Source organism: Hippocampus guttulatus, chromosome 19 (genome assembly GCF_054856545.1).
Source record: "Hippocampus guttulatus isolate MCC_2025c chromosome 19, RoL_Hgut_1.0, whole genome shotgun sequence".
NCBI lineage: Eukaryota > Metazoa > Chordata > Actinopteri > Syngnathiformes > Syngnathidae > Hippocampus > Hippocampus guttulatus.
In genome coordinates, this window is record NC_141279.1 from 8791552 (window position 1) to 8807336 (window position 15785).

General features: G+C 46.3%; 2 protein-coding genes across 6 annotated transcripts; one reads left to right on the plus strand and one right to left on the minus strand.

Annotated features, from left to right (window-relative positions):
* Nucleotides 1–1644: 1644 nt before the first annotated feature.
* On the minus strand, nt 1645–14778 carry aldh18a1 (aldehyde dehydrogenase 18 family, member A1). Of its 5 annotated transcripts, XM_086138187.1 has the most exons (21): nt 13800–14778; nt 13597–13718; nt 12498–12630; nt 11974–12123; nt 11460–11564; nt 11231–11383; nt 10309–10399; nt 9908–10032; nt 9636–9780; nt 9482–9555; nt 9148–9247; nt 8865–9085; nt 8354–8491; nt 7894–8089; nt 7681–7802; nt 7278–7464; nt 7014–7109; nt 6729–6940; nt 2760–2889; nt 2525–2690; nt 1645–2276 (listed from the first exon to the last, which is right to left on the minus strand). In XM_086138187.1, exons 2-18 carry the CDS (start codon nt 13680–13682, stop codon nt 6747–6749), a joined length of 2316 nt encoding a protein of 771 aa, XP_085994313.1. In that variant the 5' UTR covers nt 13683–13718; nt 13800–14778; the 3' UTR covers nt 1645–2276; nt 2525–2690; nt 2760–2889; nt 6729–6746. The 5 variants fall into 5 exon arrangements, with proteins under 5 accessions (XP_085994313.1, XP_085994310.1, XP_085994311.1 ...); XM_086138184.1 differs by lacking the exons at nt 13597–13718; nt 13800–14778 and having other exon boundaries at nt 1645–2077; nt 2222–2276; nt 11225–11383; nt 12498–12636; XM_086138185.1 differs by lacking the exons at nt 13597–13718; nt 13800–14778 and having other exon boundaries at nt 1645–2159; nt 2222–2276; nt 11225–11383; nt 12498–12636.
* On the plus strand, nt 14704–15628 carry LOC147190114 (uncharacterized). Its single transcript, XM_086138188.1, has 2 exons — nt 14704–15009; nt 15300–15628. Exons 1-2 carry the CDS (start codon nt 14900–14902, stop codon nt 15544–15546), a joined length of 357 nt encoding a protein of 118 aa, XP_085994314.1. The 5' UTR covers nt 14704–14899; the 3' UTR covers nt 15547–15628.
* The last annotated feature ends 157 nt before the right edge of the window (nt 15629–15785 follow it).

The window sequence follows — 15785 nt, forward strand, 5'->3', positions numbered from 1 at the left end:
GAATTGAACGATGAAAGGTTTTGGTTTGTTTGTTTGACCAAATGTTTGAACATTTTCTGACAGGTGGTACGCATTTATTTCTCCGATGCATATGTCTGGTTTGATGAAGTTTACTGTCTTGGTCAAAAATGTTTGGCTTTTTCCCCCCCTCAGCCAATATGAGGAAGCCCAATTGCATGTCTAAATTGCAGGTTATTCACCAATGTCCTTCGCTGTTCTATAAAAGTGAATCTTATTGTGGAAGCCTGAATCGTTTCACGAATGCACATTTTCAGCCCTTTCTGCTCCAAACACAGCCCAAAGTACATCTTTATCCGTCCACTTGCGGGCTGCGAGAGGCAACAAGATCCATGAGGCGAGAGTAAGAGAACCAACGGTTTGAGTCATGAAACCTACAGAACCCGAGTGTTTTTCATTTTGTTTTTTTGCAGTGTGAAGTCTCTATTTGGGGCAGGATGCGCCAGCGAATTAGAGCAGCATGAAGACGAGAGCCGGACAAAAGCAGTCTGCGTGCTTTGGAGGGTGGAAGAGGGGCCCGATGAATTGGAAGAGTGTGCGGAGGTGACGATACGCATGGCAATTGAATTAACGAGGGACACCTGCAAAAATGTTTGACTTTTTGGGTTGCAGGGCTCACATGGAGCTGAATGGGATGAGAACAAGGAGCAGTTCAACAAACGAAGCGAGCGGCGCACCGATGAGCATCATCCGTCCACCGGCTGCCTGAAAATGCTGAACAGGAGGGGCCAGAGTATTGAGCTTTGCGTTGTGCCTTGTGGTCGGCGTTGGTTGTCGATATCTGATGGTAACGGTGGCCGTGGCGGGCGGCGCGTTTGGAGCCGGCGGTGGGACCCGTGTGCTCTTGGGCAAGGCGTGTTGGAGATGGTCAGCTATTTGTTTGGCTTGTCCGGATCCGGAGCAACTTTGTGGCTGTTGTCAGTTGGGATGCTGCTTTGTGGGCGACAGTGTAGGCAGGCTCGTTTTGCTGGATGAAAGAAGGGTCGAAATGTCATGAAACACAAGTTGCGCAAAACTCAGTCGGTCGTCGGCGCAGCACGCGAACAGCAGTTGCAGCTTCCGTTCGGGCCGGCGGCGGCGGCAGCAGCCGGACCCTTCCCAAGGCAGCAACGCGTCGGTTTGACATGGGATTTTTTGGAGGGGGCTACCTGTCGGCTATTTCCGTTTCTTTGTTCTTGAACCAAAGTGAGAAGGGCGGTCAAATGGTCTACTTTAAGCATTGGGGACGCGTAACGTGTTTTGTTGTGGGGGGGGGGGGGGGTGTAAAATAATGACGATGTAGAATGAATGAGAAAATGCCATGACTCGAATAAACGTATTGGGGGGCTGGTGACGTTTCTGCCTGGGGCAGTTGGGCTCTTGTGCAATTTCATTTTATTTGCTGTGAATACAGTACCATCCTCCCCCGTTGTCAGTCACGCTTCACGGTAGCTTTCGACGACTCCGGTTCAAATCCTCGTCCAGCTGCCTATGCTGAGCGCAAGGTACGGTAGACCATTTTGAATGCGCCCGTATTTATTTTTAAAGTATGTATGCATGCTATAGTTACATTAACCAATGTAAATTGGTTAATTTACAATAAAGGAATAAAACGTCGTTCACATTTCTCATGACATTCGGTTAGGATTAATGACACACGTTGTGGCAGCTTTAATTGGTTAGGGTTAGTGACACACACGGTTGTTTGGTTAGGGTTAGTGACAAGCATAGCGTAGAATTCATTGGTTAGTGCGGTACAGTACAGTGAATACAAATGCATTTTCCCTGCCGAGATTCGAACCCTGGATCTCAGGTGAACGAATCTGCGGCGAACTCTCTCGGCCAGCGGTGACCTGGCGCCGACCGCCGCTCCGTCTCCATACATCCTCAAAAGTCGGACTGCTCGCGCCTCGGGGCTCCGGCTTTGACTTGCCGAGGATAAAAGTGTCCGTCGTGGCCCAGCGGCAAAGGACACGACGGTACGATTCGACTTCTGCCAAGGAATTTTAGGTGGCGGCTGGAGATTACCCGGGATTCAACTGGACAGGAAGGCGGCGAGTTGGATGGCTCCACTGTTTCACTTCAAGAAAAAAAAATAACCTCAATTCAGCAAATGACGTTTGTCAGCTTCGCATACTTGACAGTTTGTCCACCGCGTGCAACTGGAAAAAGAAAACTCATGTTAGCGGCGTGCCCGTCACCTAATTTGCGACGTACTCCTTACCCTGGGCCGAGATCCTCTTGCGACTCCCCTCATGCGGTCCGGTGCCTGCGCGACCCTGAAACACAGACAAAATGGTTTTCCTTGACGGTATGACAGAGTCCTTCCTGCAGCCCTGCCTACACTGTCGCCCACAAAGCAGCTTCCCAACTGACAAGCACCAAAGTTGCTCTGAATCCAGACAAGCCAAACAACTAGCTGACCATCTCCAACACGCCTTGTCAAAGAGCACTCGAGTCCCCACAAAGACACGGGTTCCACCGCCGGCTCCAAACGCGCCACTGCCACCGTTACCATCAGAACAACCTGCGGTGACGACGCTCAACCGAGGCACGCCGCAAAGCTCAATGCCCTGGCCACTCCCGTTCAGCATTCTCTGGCAGCCCGCGGACGGATGATGCTCATCGGTGCGCCGCTTGCTTCGTTTGTTGAACTGCTCCTTGTTCTCATCCCATTCAGCTCCATGTGAGCCCTGCAACCCAAAAAGTCAAACATTTTTGCAGGTGCCCCTCGTTAATTCAATTGCCATGCGTTTCGTCACCTCCGCACGCTCTTCCAATTCATCGGGCCCCTCTTCCACCCTCCAAAGCACGCAGACTGCTTTTGTCTGGCTCTCGTCTTCATGCTGCTCTAATTCGCTGGCGCATCCTGCCCCAAATAGAGACTTCACACTGCAAAAAAACAAAATGAAAAACACTCGGGTTCTGTAGGTTTCACGACTCAAACCGTTGGTTCTCTTACTCTCGCCTCATGGATCTTGTTGCCTCTCGCAGCCCGCAAGTGGACGGATAAAGATGTACTTTGGGCTGTGTTTGAAGCAGAAAGGGCTGAAAATGTGCATTCGTGAAACGATTCAGGCTTCCACAATAAGATTCACTTTTATAGAACAGCGAAGGACATTGGTGAATAACCTGCAATTTAGACATGCAATTGGGCTTCCTCATATTGGCTGAGGGGGGGAAAAAGCCAAACATTTTTGACCAAGACAGTAAACTTCATCAAACCAGACATATGCATCGGAGAAATAAATGCGTACCACCTGTCAGAAAATGTTCAAACATTTGGTCAAACAAACAAACCAAAACCTTTCATCGTTCAATTCCCAAGCACAAAGACAATGGTTTTGTCATTTGCAACAATTTAAAACAAAAAAAGCTGGCCAGCTTTAAAACAAACCCCCCCAAAAGTTGAAAACGCGGCAAGAGAAACGAAGAGCACAATGTCAAGGGAATCAAGGGAAAGGCGAACGGGTCGTGGCGTCCTGCAGTCCAACCTCCTACGCTGCAAATCGGGAAACAAACAAAAGGACATCGTGAGAAAGGACGACAAGCGACAAACATTTGCTCGTGTGCTCGCTCGGCCGCCATCTTGCCGCAGCTGTGCACCGCGCTCGATTTCTGCCCCTCTGCACACCTGACTCCAATTCATTTGCTAGCCTGACGTCACGTCGGCCAATCCGAGCCAACCTTCTTCTACCGCTGCTTGTTCCACGGTGTTTTGCACACGAGCGCCACCCGTTGACCCGCCAGGGTGACTGCTTTGGCTTACCCCGGAAATTGCTCGACTTTCGCCCCCCCAAAAAATCAGTGATTAACATTGCATAAAATACAACAAACTCGGCTCCCGTTACATATCCATTCTTCTTGGCACCTTCAGGCGCCACGTTGAAATGCTGTCAGTGACAACTTCTGGGAAATCCAAAGTAAATAGATGAGTCGACCCAAGTTCGAGACCGGGTGTTTTCCATAAGCAAAGCCTCTATCATTTCGCTCGGGATTTTTTTTCAGCACAATATTTTCACATTCACTTCCTCTTAAATATAATATTTTCCCGGAAGTGACGCAATTGAATGAAAGTTTCAGAACCTGTCATCTTATTTTTTTGTCTTTCAATGTAAAGCTCATAATGACATTAAAAAAACAGTAAAATCTCTCTTTTTTTCCAAATTAAAGAACGAATTGTTTTATTTCTGATTCAGTTATCCATCTCTCCTTTTTTTGGGGGGGGGGTGGCATTTGCTGGCACATAGTCAACCGTTGTCATCAAAGCAAGCGGCGGCCTCCATCTTCTCTTGGAGGTCGCGTTGCGATTAAAGAGCACGATAGGCTACAAGCGGATGTACAACAAGTTAGCGTCTTTAGCAGATCACATGGCGCCATGAAAGACGTCCACGTTAGATCCACATCACACGCGTCAAAGACACGCCGTCAAAGTGTCCTGCTATTAGCCCCGAGCCAGCAGGCGCGAAACTCGCTCAGAACCAACACACACAAAAAAATAAAACTGCTGCTCATGCATTTTACATCAGCCTGAGATTCCTCTTTCAGAAATAAATATCAATTATTGAAATTGTTAATTAAGCACTGCGTAATTGGCTGAGATTCGCATGAATAAATCACTCTGAGCATTAATTCTTGACTGCAAAGGAAAGGAGGAAAAGAATGGAGCACGTTTGAGGGTCTCTTAAGATCAACTGCGAGAGAAAATATGAGTTTTGGCCCCCAGTTATGTCCAATTAAAGGATTTCCGCCTTATTCGGTGCACCCGTCAAGCGCTTTGACTTTTTAGATGGATGGATGGGATTCATACAAGGCGCTGTGGCGGCGTGGATATCCGCCCCGTGGACCATGTCAGATCAACTCGGAAGTTAAATGTCCCACGTCAGTGAAAGAAGTGTACATACATACATACATACCTAAATATACAGTACATTATCTCTCTCTCTCCATTGTGCGACAAATAAAGGTTTTCCTATCGTATCTTATCTCTCTCTGAGAGATTGACATATACATACATATACGGTATGTGTGCATGCATGTCCAGTACATTTGTGCCTTTATAGTAGATATGGTATTTTTTTTATTGTTCCAATGAAAATAAGCACAAAATGACAATCACGCAATTCATCTAACAACTTTGTAAATTGTGTATAAAGGATTGAACAGATGTCGAGGGAAATTCCAAAATGCCACCTTTTAATAACTTCAAGCAATCAATAATCGCAGTCTGCTCGGCACCGTTTGCGCAACATCAGCGTAACACATCCTGCCAAAAACTAGACCTTCAAAATAAAAGCACACAATATAAAACCAATTTCCCGGGCCCGCGACCCCAGCCCCAGATAAGTGGGAGGAAATGGACTCCGTAACCAAGCACAAAATGAGTTGAGCGCAAACGTGTTATTCTTTTATTGTCACATGTTTTAACTTCTTTTGGCCACTCTAAATGTTTTTTTTTAAATGGTAAATGTAGACTAACTTCAATCATTTCATGAGTTGGCATGAGGGAAAAAACTTTGAAAGTTTTCCCACCAATGTCCTATCATAACACTTGAATGTGGTCCGTATGTTTTAATAGTAGTCTGCAATTAAAAAGAGGACGTGCGCTCCACTTTTTCCTGCCTTTTGAACGGAGAAAATTGTGGGGTTTTGTCTGTGCCTCTTTGGTGCCGTGGAGCTGATTGAAGGGTAAAGTAGTGCATTTTCGGGACTTCTTTAGGTGATAAGAAGGGAGAAAAAAAAAAGAGCAAGAAATCCTGTGATTCCCATTGTGAAGTCTCCTTCTGTCTCTTTTTCAGTTGTGACGGCCGGATAATTAAACCTCTGTAGTATTGTCTTGCATCTTTTCTCTTCTCGCCCCACTCACAGCAGCAACGGGGGAAATTCCCCTGTGGGCCCGATGCTTGCGAAGACATCAATCGCACTTCTTTCCTTTTGAGCCCTTCGTTAATTTGGGGGGAAAAGCGGGACGATACGGCGGCCGTGTCGACCAAATCCGCGTTTGAAACTAAATATCCAAATACTGTATTCTTTTTTAAGGCTTTTTTTTTTTTAGATGCTCCGATGATAATATTCAAGGAGAGACTTCATTTAAGAAGCCATCATTTTCTAACAAGTCCCCGATGGAAATAGGGATTACACTCTGTGCATGTTTCGTCTGATTTAATTCCAGTGTAAATTCTGTGATCAGCAGGACAAAAAAAAAGTTCAACAACTCTTATTACAGTCAGATTGAAGCTCATCATGATAAAGATGAGAAAAAGGAATATACTATTGATGAAGATCTGCATTTTTCCGTACATTTTCCTTTGAATTTCATCGGATGGAATATGTGGAACTCCACATTTGTTTGTTTTTATGATAAAAAAACAATAAGGTGTGTGTATATCAGGTTCAAATAAAGATTTCAAATTACCACATGATAAACCTGCATGCCTTCTTTTCATATTAAAAAAAAACACTGAACTCATCTAAATGATTAATTTATGTTTCAAGTTCGAAGAAAACAATTTGTTCGAGAAAAAAAAACATCACCATAGTTTTTCTTTTTGTTTTGATTCAATCATAATTAAAAACAATTTAGAGACAGATGTTTCTCAATGGAGAGCGACGATATGTTGAATATTTTTGTGTAAATTTCATGGAAATTCCCCACTGAGGGAAGAATAACAACTCCTGTGAAGCTTTAGGGCACTCCACAATTTGCTGTGCAAAACTGACAAGCTAGTCACCTGAATGAAAAGGTTTCTTCAACTCAGCTGTTGCCGTTCCTCGGCTGGGCCCTCCCGCAGATTCTCGTGGAGAAACTCCATGGTGCCCGACTCGCTGAAATCGGCGGCCACGTGGCCTTCCCCCCGGAGGACCCACTTGGTGGTGAGCAGCCCCTCCAGGCCCACGGGGCCGCGGGCGTGGATGCGCGCCGTGCTGATGCCCACCTCTGCTCCTGTGCGGACAAAAAAAAAAGTAGGAAGAGGAGGAATAGCTGCCGGACAACAGGGGAGTCATGCGGCACTCACCCAGTCCAAAGCGGTAGCCGTCGGCGAAACGGGAGCTAGCGTTCCAGAAGACGCAGGCGCTGTCCAGCTGCTGCAGGAACCACTCCGCTGTGCCCGCTGAAAAGTCCTTCTTTTTAGACTTTTTCTTTTTTGAAAATCAAATATTTGTTTGCTTTTCAGATGAGAAAGACACCACTCAAAACTTGTTGAATGCAAGACAAACACACGTGCGTGTTTTTCCCCTATGAAATGCCTTTGCAAAGGCCACGCTTGCGCTGGGTGTACCGTTTTCCGTGACGATGACGTCCGTGTGGGAGCTGCCGTACTTGCGGATGTGTTCCACGGCGGCTTGCGCGCTGTCCACCACCTCGATGCAGCACTTGAGGTCGCCATACTCAGTGCGCATCGAGCGTGCCTCCAGAGGGCCGAACGTTAGGTAGGAGGCGAAGCGGGGGCCGCCATAGATCTTCACCTGCTCACAACACCATCACGGGAAATGTGGCAATCAATCACTCATTGGTGGAGATTTGAGAGTAAAAAGACAAAACCCAATAAAAATTACATCACAAAATGTTTTAGATGGCAAACACATTTTGTGATTTTTTTTTTCTCTTCTCCATAGCAAAAAAAATAAAATTAAAAAAATGGCTTTGGCTGTTGGCAAATAGTGTGTGTGTGCACTCAGTACTCGTTCTGCGCGCAGCATGTCAATCATCTGATTGAAGAGTGGCATCCCGAGGACATCCTGGTGGATCAGCAGCGTTTCCATGGAGTTGCACGCTGCCGGGTCGTCGCATTTGGAATCTCGGACTGCAACCACATCATCATCCTCATCACCATGAAACGTACCTTATTTTCCTTCATTGCCATGCAAAGTTTCCAACTTTTCCACAATCTTTACCAATTTTGAGTGCTTTGTCGGCACTGGCTTGGGCGTCCAAATAAACGTGGCAGATTCCCTCGCTATCGGCCAGCACTGGGATGCCATTGCTGGCCCGCCGGATATCTCGCAGTAGCTCGGCCGAGCCGCGAGGGACAATCAGGTCGATCATTTTGTCCAGTTGGCAGAGGTCCCGAACCTCCTCACAGGTGCTCACCTGGTAAGAAAGAGCGTGAGGCTCCCGTTTCCATGGTAACATCAACATCAAAATTTGCTAGACGTAAAATAAAATAAAATGGTGAATGGGAAGAATTTCAAAAGAAATTAATAATAATAAAGAATACATTAAAATGAAAACTAAATCACACAATTTGCACAATAAATGGACTGTTCTTTTCAATAAAAAATACGTGTAAGTCTGACTTTGAGCCTTCTTTTCTTTTTCTAGCCAATCAAAGCAAACAAATAAAACTGACCATACCATTTGCACGGCCTGTGTGACGTCATGCAAGGCGAGGGCTTCCTGGGTGAGCTGGTGGAGGACGCGATTGGTATTGGCCATCTGTTTGCCGCACTTCAGCAGACTAGCGTTGCCGCTGGCGATAGCCAAAGCGGACATCTGCAGTGAGGAAATAGACACGACATCAACTTTGGCAGTCAACAAATCGAAGCCTCCCACCGAATGAGCGCCTCAATTTTTAACTGAATTGGGGGGGGGACAGGTCATTATTGTAATTATCACAATTCACATGAACAGGAAATACAAATATGTTGCTTACCAAAACAGTAGCATCTACTGATACACACACAGGCTTTCAGATTAAGTCCTGTGTGGGGTCTCCTTGCAAATTATTTTACTTTATGACTAGTATTGGTCACTCCAAGTCTCCATGTCTTGTGCTGCCGTGTTTATTGAACTTATCAGCTCTGTTTTGCAAAAACTGTCCAGTTTGTTATCTCTTAAATTCAATTTCTCCCGATGTTGGGGTCACCTGCGGCAGGCAGTCTGGGCGTTCGTCGAAGACAACCAGAAGGACCCCAATGGGCACGGTGATCTGTTCCAGTTCCAGTTTGTGGGCCAACTTGGTCCTGCGCAGGACGCGGCCCACGCAGTCCAGGGCTGTCAAGGCAATCTGGCGGAGACCGACGGCCAGGTTGTCCAGTTTGGAAGGAGTCAGGATCAGACGCGCCAGCAGGGCAGCCGACAGCTGACCTTCGGGGAGGAATAACTTCAGGAAGTGATATGACTCCAAAAAGTACTCCAGTTTGCTTTACCCTGGCTGACGGCCAGATCCACGTCCATCTTGTTGGCGGACAGGATGTCGTCTTTCCTGTCAATCAAAAGATTTGCAAGGTGGCCGATGATATCGCTCCTCTAAAAACATGAAGAAAAATTAGTCCTGGAATACCTCACTCTGCCATAAGATGTCAGTGTTAATAAAGGAATCAAATAGCAAATATGGATGAGCTTCAGCAGATGGACAAAAGTTTTCGTACGCCTGGCCACACAGGAAGTTTAGCTTTGGACAATGTGCTGGGATGCTTGGACATACACAAAGGGCAGCTTTGGACACATGTATTGAGACACACACAGAATTAGAATTCCTACCTGCTTCGGACTCAGTGATGCCAGTTTTCTCCAGACGGTATGTGCCACTTCTGTTTGCTGCTCAACAGTCATGCCTGGAGGCAAAGTCAGAAGCTAGCAGCACTGGTGTAAAAAGCAGGTGAGGAGTTGGAGGGGAAAAAAAATGTTCGCTCACCGGCCGGCTTGGTCTCCGAGAAGAACGTGCCCACTTTTTTGCCCTCCACAATGTCGGCAATGACGTGGCCCGTAACTTTGGGATGCGTGCCGCTGGCTATGACGACCGAGGTGCCCCCTTGTAGTGCCCAGATGGACGAGTGGACCTGCACGGCAGGAAAACTGACAAGCTCAGACAGCTAAGTGTGGAAATAAGGTCCCACTTTTAGACAAATCACTTGACTTGTGCAAATATGATTCCAGGCCATTTTAGGAGCACACGTTTCCACCTACTTTGGCCTCCATGCCCCCAATTCCAACTCTGGACTTCATTCCGTAAGTGATGGACTGCTGGTCTCCAGGATAGAAGATATCTATAAGCTTGGCGTCGTCGGTTCCAGGGCAACAGTTGTACAGTCCTTATAATCAAAAGGGTCAGGGGTAAGGTGATAAGTGTTGTATCGTCAAGTCAAGTCAACTGTATTTATAGAGCACTTTCAAACAGCCATCGCTGCATACAAAGTGCCGTACATGGAGCAATTTAACATATACAATAAACATTGCGATGTTCCTCTTGTGAAAATATTGTGTTGTGACGTTGGGGCATCGTGACATCTCTTGTAGACGTCAAGCCCACGCACTACTGACACTGCCTAAGAGTAGTTCCGAAGTGGTGTTGACGTGGCGACAGATACCTTCCACGTCGGACAGCACGATGAGGAGGTCAGCCTCCATTTCCACAGCGAGCCGTGCCGCCAAGCTGTCGTTGTCCTTAATGCTAATCACCTACAGGGGGGAAAAAAATGGGCTGATGTCAGCACACATCAGTCACTGAGCTGTCATGGAGGAAGTCAATGTAATGTTTGCTAAAGTGCAGGAAAAAGAGTATAACATGCTGTCAGCCTATTTATTCAGATCTCGTAAAAGAGCTGATTCAAAAAGTTTGTCCTGACACGTACAGTACGTGATCAAGTTAAGATCATCCTGCTATAAATACACAACAAATAAATCCAATGAAACAGAAGTCCCCATCTCAAGATTTAGTTTGCTGCCGACATACTGTAGGTGGCAGAGGAAATAAGCAGCCTTTAATAAGATAAGATAAGAAAACCTTTATTAGTCTCGCAATGGAGAAATTCCCAATTCACAGCAGCAAAGTTATGAAAGGAAGAAGTAGAACAACAAAATATAGGAGCTGCTGGAAAGGCAGCCACTCTCGCGGCGCCATTTTGACGTCAAAATAACACAACACAACACAACACATAGGACACAGACAGTCGTGCAATCTTCACCAATTTTCTGCATACACTTTGTTGTCTGAAGCAGTTCTAGATGAAAGAGGAGAGGATCAAAGTGTCCTTTCACCAGTGGATCAGAGACGTCATGCTGAATAGCTAGATATATAATAGCTAGAAAAGCAAGATTTAATATCCACCAATTGATTAAGTTCTGCAATTCAGGCCGTACTTGTTTGCTGCCTCAACGGGTTGCAGGGGAACATACAGCCCTTGTCATAGATTTTTTTGCTCTGTGCTAGTGTCGCGTATTTTTCCAGCTCGCGCCCATCACCAAGCGTGCCCCCTTCGACCACCCCTTGACATCGTTACCCACGTTTACCCCCTGCAGGTCGCTGTCGGGCTCCGGCGGGGCCGCCACTGCGTCATTGGTGTTGACGATGGGCACGATGTTCATGCGCAGCAGCTCCCGCAGAGTGCTGTTCAGGTTCCGGCGCTTTTGGTCATCATAGAAGTCCAGGTTAGTCACCAGAACCTGTGCAGGAAGGTAGGATGGAACATGGGAATTTCTCTCCCCACAACACACCACTTTAAGGAGGCGAAGTGAGTACTTGTGCGGTACAGGTGCTGTATTGTGAGAACATGGCCTCATACAGCGCCATCAGGCCACTCTGGCCGGCGGCCGCACACGCCCGGGCCTCCAACACGGGCAACGACTGCAAGAACAATGCAGAAAAACCCAAAAATAAATAAATGTTCACATTCGCTTGCGTTAATGTGTTGAATGTACAGCGGTAGCTTGACTTAAAAGAACTTCAGTCTCAAATCGGCTGCTCCTTTTGAAATGAATGAAATTAAAAGAGTAGTCTTGTATTAAACACATAGTAAAATAGAATGTAAAGGCAAACTGTCACCTTACTGTCACTGAACACCACAGAAAGAGTGGTTTGTAATCACCAAAAGATGCCACAAGTTGGCAAAGCGAGGAAACCACTGATGGTGGTCGGATGATGCGTAGCTGAATGACTCCATCTAGCGGCGGTGTATCTGAAGCTCGTTCAAATGGCAAATTTTTGAATCGACGCACTTGTAAGTCAAGGTAGCGCAACAGATGATTTCAGTGACCGTGTCTTTGAGCTGACTGTGTCCCGAGTGCAGTGCCTGCCGGACACTCTGGGACAGCAGGATCTCGTGCCGCAGCCTCTGCTTGCCAAAGGCCACAGCCCCGCTGGTGACGATCATCATCTCTCGGCCCTGGTTCTGCAGCACCGCCACCTGTGGACCACGTACAGCGTCAAGTTCAAGCGGAGGAGTTACTGCTCCTTTGGGAAGCAATCGCGTTCTGATGCTGCAACTTAACAGAACAAAATGAAGAGAAATAAACAGATTTTTAACAATACAATTACAACTACAATTACATTGACACAGACTTTAATGAATTTTTTTTTTTTTTTTAGAATACTACAATGATCCAAAATAATACCCTCATCCTGATGGACACCTTCCCCATTTTTGGTGTTTTGTGTGATATGTTTCTCGAGCACACTACGTTTCCTCGCCGGAGGCTGTCATCTTGTTACGACTGCTCATAAAACTATCGGAGGATGCAGGAGGACACTTTTTATTATTTGCTTGAGCAAAATTTTCACCTGCTCCACGATCGACGCCAGCCGGCCCAGGGCCAGGCCGCACTCGTCGCCTCGGGTGACCACGGCGCTGCCCAGCTTCACCATGATCCTCTTGGCGTGACGGAGCTCGCTGCGGTGGGCGAAGGGGCCGCTTCTCCGGGGACCTGGGTGGAGGGCGAACAACAGGGAAGCAAAAGTATGCCAAAAGAATCATGTTGACCAGAGGTGGGGACGGGTGTTACTTTGGCTTGCGTAAATAGTAAAAATATAGTTTCACCCACATTCTGCTGTTATCTTGGTAAACATAAGATGATTACCGTACTTTGCCTTCAGACACAGTAAGGCGCGCAATGGATATTATATGCAGTAGGATAGTAAAAGAAGACATAAACATTTGGCCCGAGGGAATATAGTGGAGATGAAGCGATTACTCTACATTTTTGTTTTAAATAAGATTTCTTATTTTATTTCTTGGTCAAATATGACCCATTTTGTCAGTTGACAGCAATAAAGTATGCAAAATGTCATTTTTGCGCATTTTTGGGAAAGTTGATGAAATGAAAATATTTAACATTTAATGTCCCATCACTGTTACGGCATCGACTGTATAATATTTTATGATCGAACACATTGAGCACCCATTCCCATTCGCGCGGATCTGTAATCTTGGTCAGGCACAGACAGCCGCATCAGCACAAAAAATTGCCGACATCACTCGGGAACAAAGAGGTGTGCAACAGGCGGAAAAAGTTCACCACGAGCAGTTTACTCACTCAGTTAAGGCACTTAACTTTATTACTCACAACGTCAACGCTGTCGCTAAGTAAACCGGTTAAAAGTATTTAGCAAAGTCAAACGAGGATATTATTTAACCCTGGGGGTGTATGAACTAAGGCGACCTTTGGAATGAGTACGGAGTATAAGGGTATACCCGAAAGAAGAAACAGAAGCGTGAGGTTGACCATCTGACACTTGAAGAGAATATTTATGTGCATCATGTAAAAAGATTTAAACTTTCGACGCAAACATACACTGAAAAGCTGGCAATGAAGGTACCGGTATTTCCCATTGAAACGTCTTTCCTCCCGTTTCAACATCAAGAATCTGGGATGCCGCTCGCTTGCCTTGTGAGAGCGTCCTGGTGATCCTCCAACAGTGGTTGTGGGGGCCCAGCTGAATCCCGGAACGCAGCCTCTGGAGCAGCATGCCGACTTTTGACAGTTTCTCACAGATTTACAGCACCTGCGAGAGCATCCACAGGAACTCAATTGGCATCAGTTGACACAGGCACAAAGTGAAGAGTGCGAGAGTGTCCGTACTTACACTGCTGATGATAATCCACCTTGTCGGTGAGCTATTGACCCTTTTATGGCAACTTTAGTACCAAGTGGAGGCTGATGTTGGTGGGTTCGGCCCTCCCTCACCTTCCCTTCCCTCCCCATCCTGACACAAAACGCCGGATGAAAGTGGCCGTTTTCGGCTTCCGTGCTCTTTAAAGGTGGCGCCTGCCATTGTAAATACCGTAAATGCCTTCTACACCGCCTGAAGGTCAGTGGAAGAATAAATAAATTATAGAATGCGGGATCGGTAAAATAACAACATGAAAGAATTCTAAAAGTTCTACACAGAACACTGCATAAAAAAAAAGGGATATGAGAGTACTTAGTTTTTGATCAATTTGACTTTGCCATTTGATTACGTATTGAAAACAAAAGCGTGACTTGTGCATCTTTTATATTTACTCTCTAGTGAAAAAAGAAAAGTTGCATAGGTGAAGGTAAAGGCGAGCGCAGAGAGCCCCAAGCACAGCGGACTCCCCGCCACCTGTCCCTCAGCGTGCAACATAACTCAATCGTCTCTGGGTTTAAATGCACGTTATTCCATTATTTCGGCCCTGTTTTCTCTCGAGTCCACTTTTTGCTCTTTATCTGCACTTCGTCATCTGTTATTTGTCCATTTGAGGAGCTGAGCCTTGCTTACCGTGATGCTCCAAGGCCATACTAATAAAAATGCACGGACTAACACAAAGTGTGGTAACATTTTGAGATATTCTCTTCTCTCTAAATTGCTTTGGTTGCATGATTTCTCCACACAGCATATCACAATTGTTGGGGGAGTTGCAGTTGCGTCTGGAACATTTCCTCGATGAAAACTATGGGCTCACTATCCCGGGGCATAATGGAAAGAGGTTTTCAGAACGTCGGCCCTACCGTGCTTTTGTATTTCACATTGGCATGTCACCAAAATAACCGCAGACGCACAACTATGTAAACAGGGCGCTAATCCGCCTTCCACCCACCCTGCCCCGACACTTGTACCACATTCTGTCAGGCGCACTCAGTGGGTGCAGGAGAAAAAGTAAGCCTTTCACAGTTGAATCAAATTTAACAACGGCATTTCTGTTCGGTTCCGACTCTGTAAAGATGAGCGGCGTCGGTGGCGCGCTGGACTGCTGCCTGATGGAGGAGGACTGGCTGAGAGGACAGACCTACTCGGCTCATTGGCACAGTCTCGGTGTGTCTCGGGTGCAAAGGTGAGCAACCGACCATTTGTTCTTTTCGATGGTGTTTTGTGCTATCACGGCCGCCATTGCACCCCTTGAAAAATGCAAAAATATCCGTCTATGCTTTGGGTAGGGTTGGGTTACGAATTTAGGGTATGTTTCGGGCTAGAGTTAAACTTTGTGGTTTGGGTTCGGATAAGGGGTAAAGATTAAAATTTGAGTTAGGATATGTAGCGAGATTTAGGCTTTTTGGATCTGGATAGGTGAGTCCATGTGAAGGAGGAACAATCGATTTCATGTTTCTTTGTGTTCTCCTCCAGGCCCACAGTGACCGAAGCAGAGCGCTCGGAGAAATACTGGGAAGCCAGGCGACTCCTGCAGCGTTTCCTCTCGGGGGCCATCAGTCACAGGCTGCCACCAGAGACCGTAAGGGGGCCCTTCAAAAAGATTGAGCAAGGAAGCTCACTGCACATCCAGGAAGGAGGGTTCGACTGCAAAACTCCAAAGAGCCTCGTGTTAGAAACTAAGACGACCATGAAGATGACATTACCGAGGTTCCTGGGATGAAGGATTTGCTGATTATCAATGAATATAAATGCTTCAGCAAATGTTGGGGGTTTTTTTTCAATAAACCACAAAGCAGAGGTGACCGGGTTGTCCCGTTTGTTTTCATTCGGATATATGAATAGTTTTGAGTTATTTCATCACAGAACTGGCAAATGCTCTCAAAAGTGATGCCAGGGAGATGATCACATAACCTAATTTTAAAACTGACATGTGGCAAAATTCCACATTCCAAATACTGA

Excerpts from the sequence above, each read along its gene's own strand:
- aldh18a1 (XM_086138187.1), bottom strand. The coding sequence starts at position 13,682 with ATGCTGCTCCAGAGGCTGCGTTCCGGGATTCAGCTGGGCCCCCACAAC. Across the intron at positions 11,565-11,973 it reads ACAGTCAGCTCAAAGACACG|TCGTTGCCCGTGTTGGAGGC; the intron begins GTCACTGAAATC and ends TTGTTCTTGCAG. Across the intron at positions 9,086-9,147 it reads GGATCTGGCCGTCAGCCAGG|GTCAGCTGTCGGCTGCCCTG; the intron begins GTAAAGCAAACT and ends TCCTCCCCGAAG.
- LOC147190114 (XM_086138188.1), top strand. The coding sequence starts at position 14,900 with ATGAGCGGCGTCGGTGGCGCGCTGGACTGCTGCCTGATGGAGGAGGAC. Across the intron at positions 15,010-15,299 it reads GGTGTGTCTCGGGTGCAAAG|GCCCACAGTGACCGAAGCAG; the intron begins GTGAGCAACCGA and ends GTTCTCCTCCAG.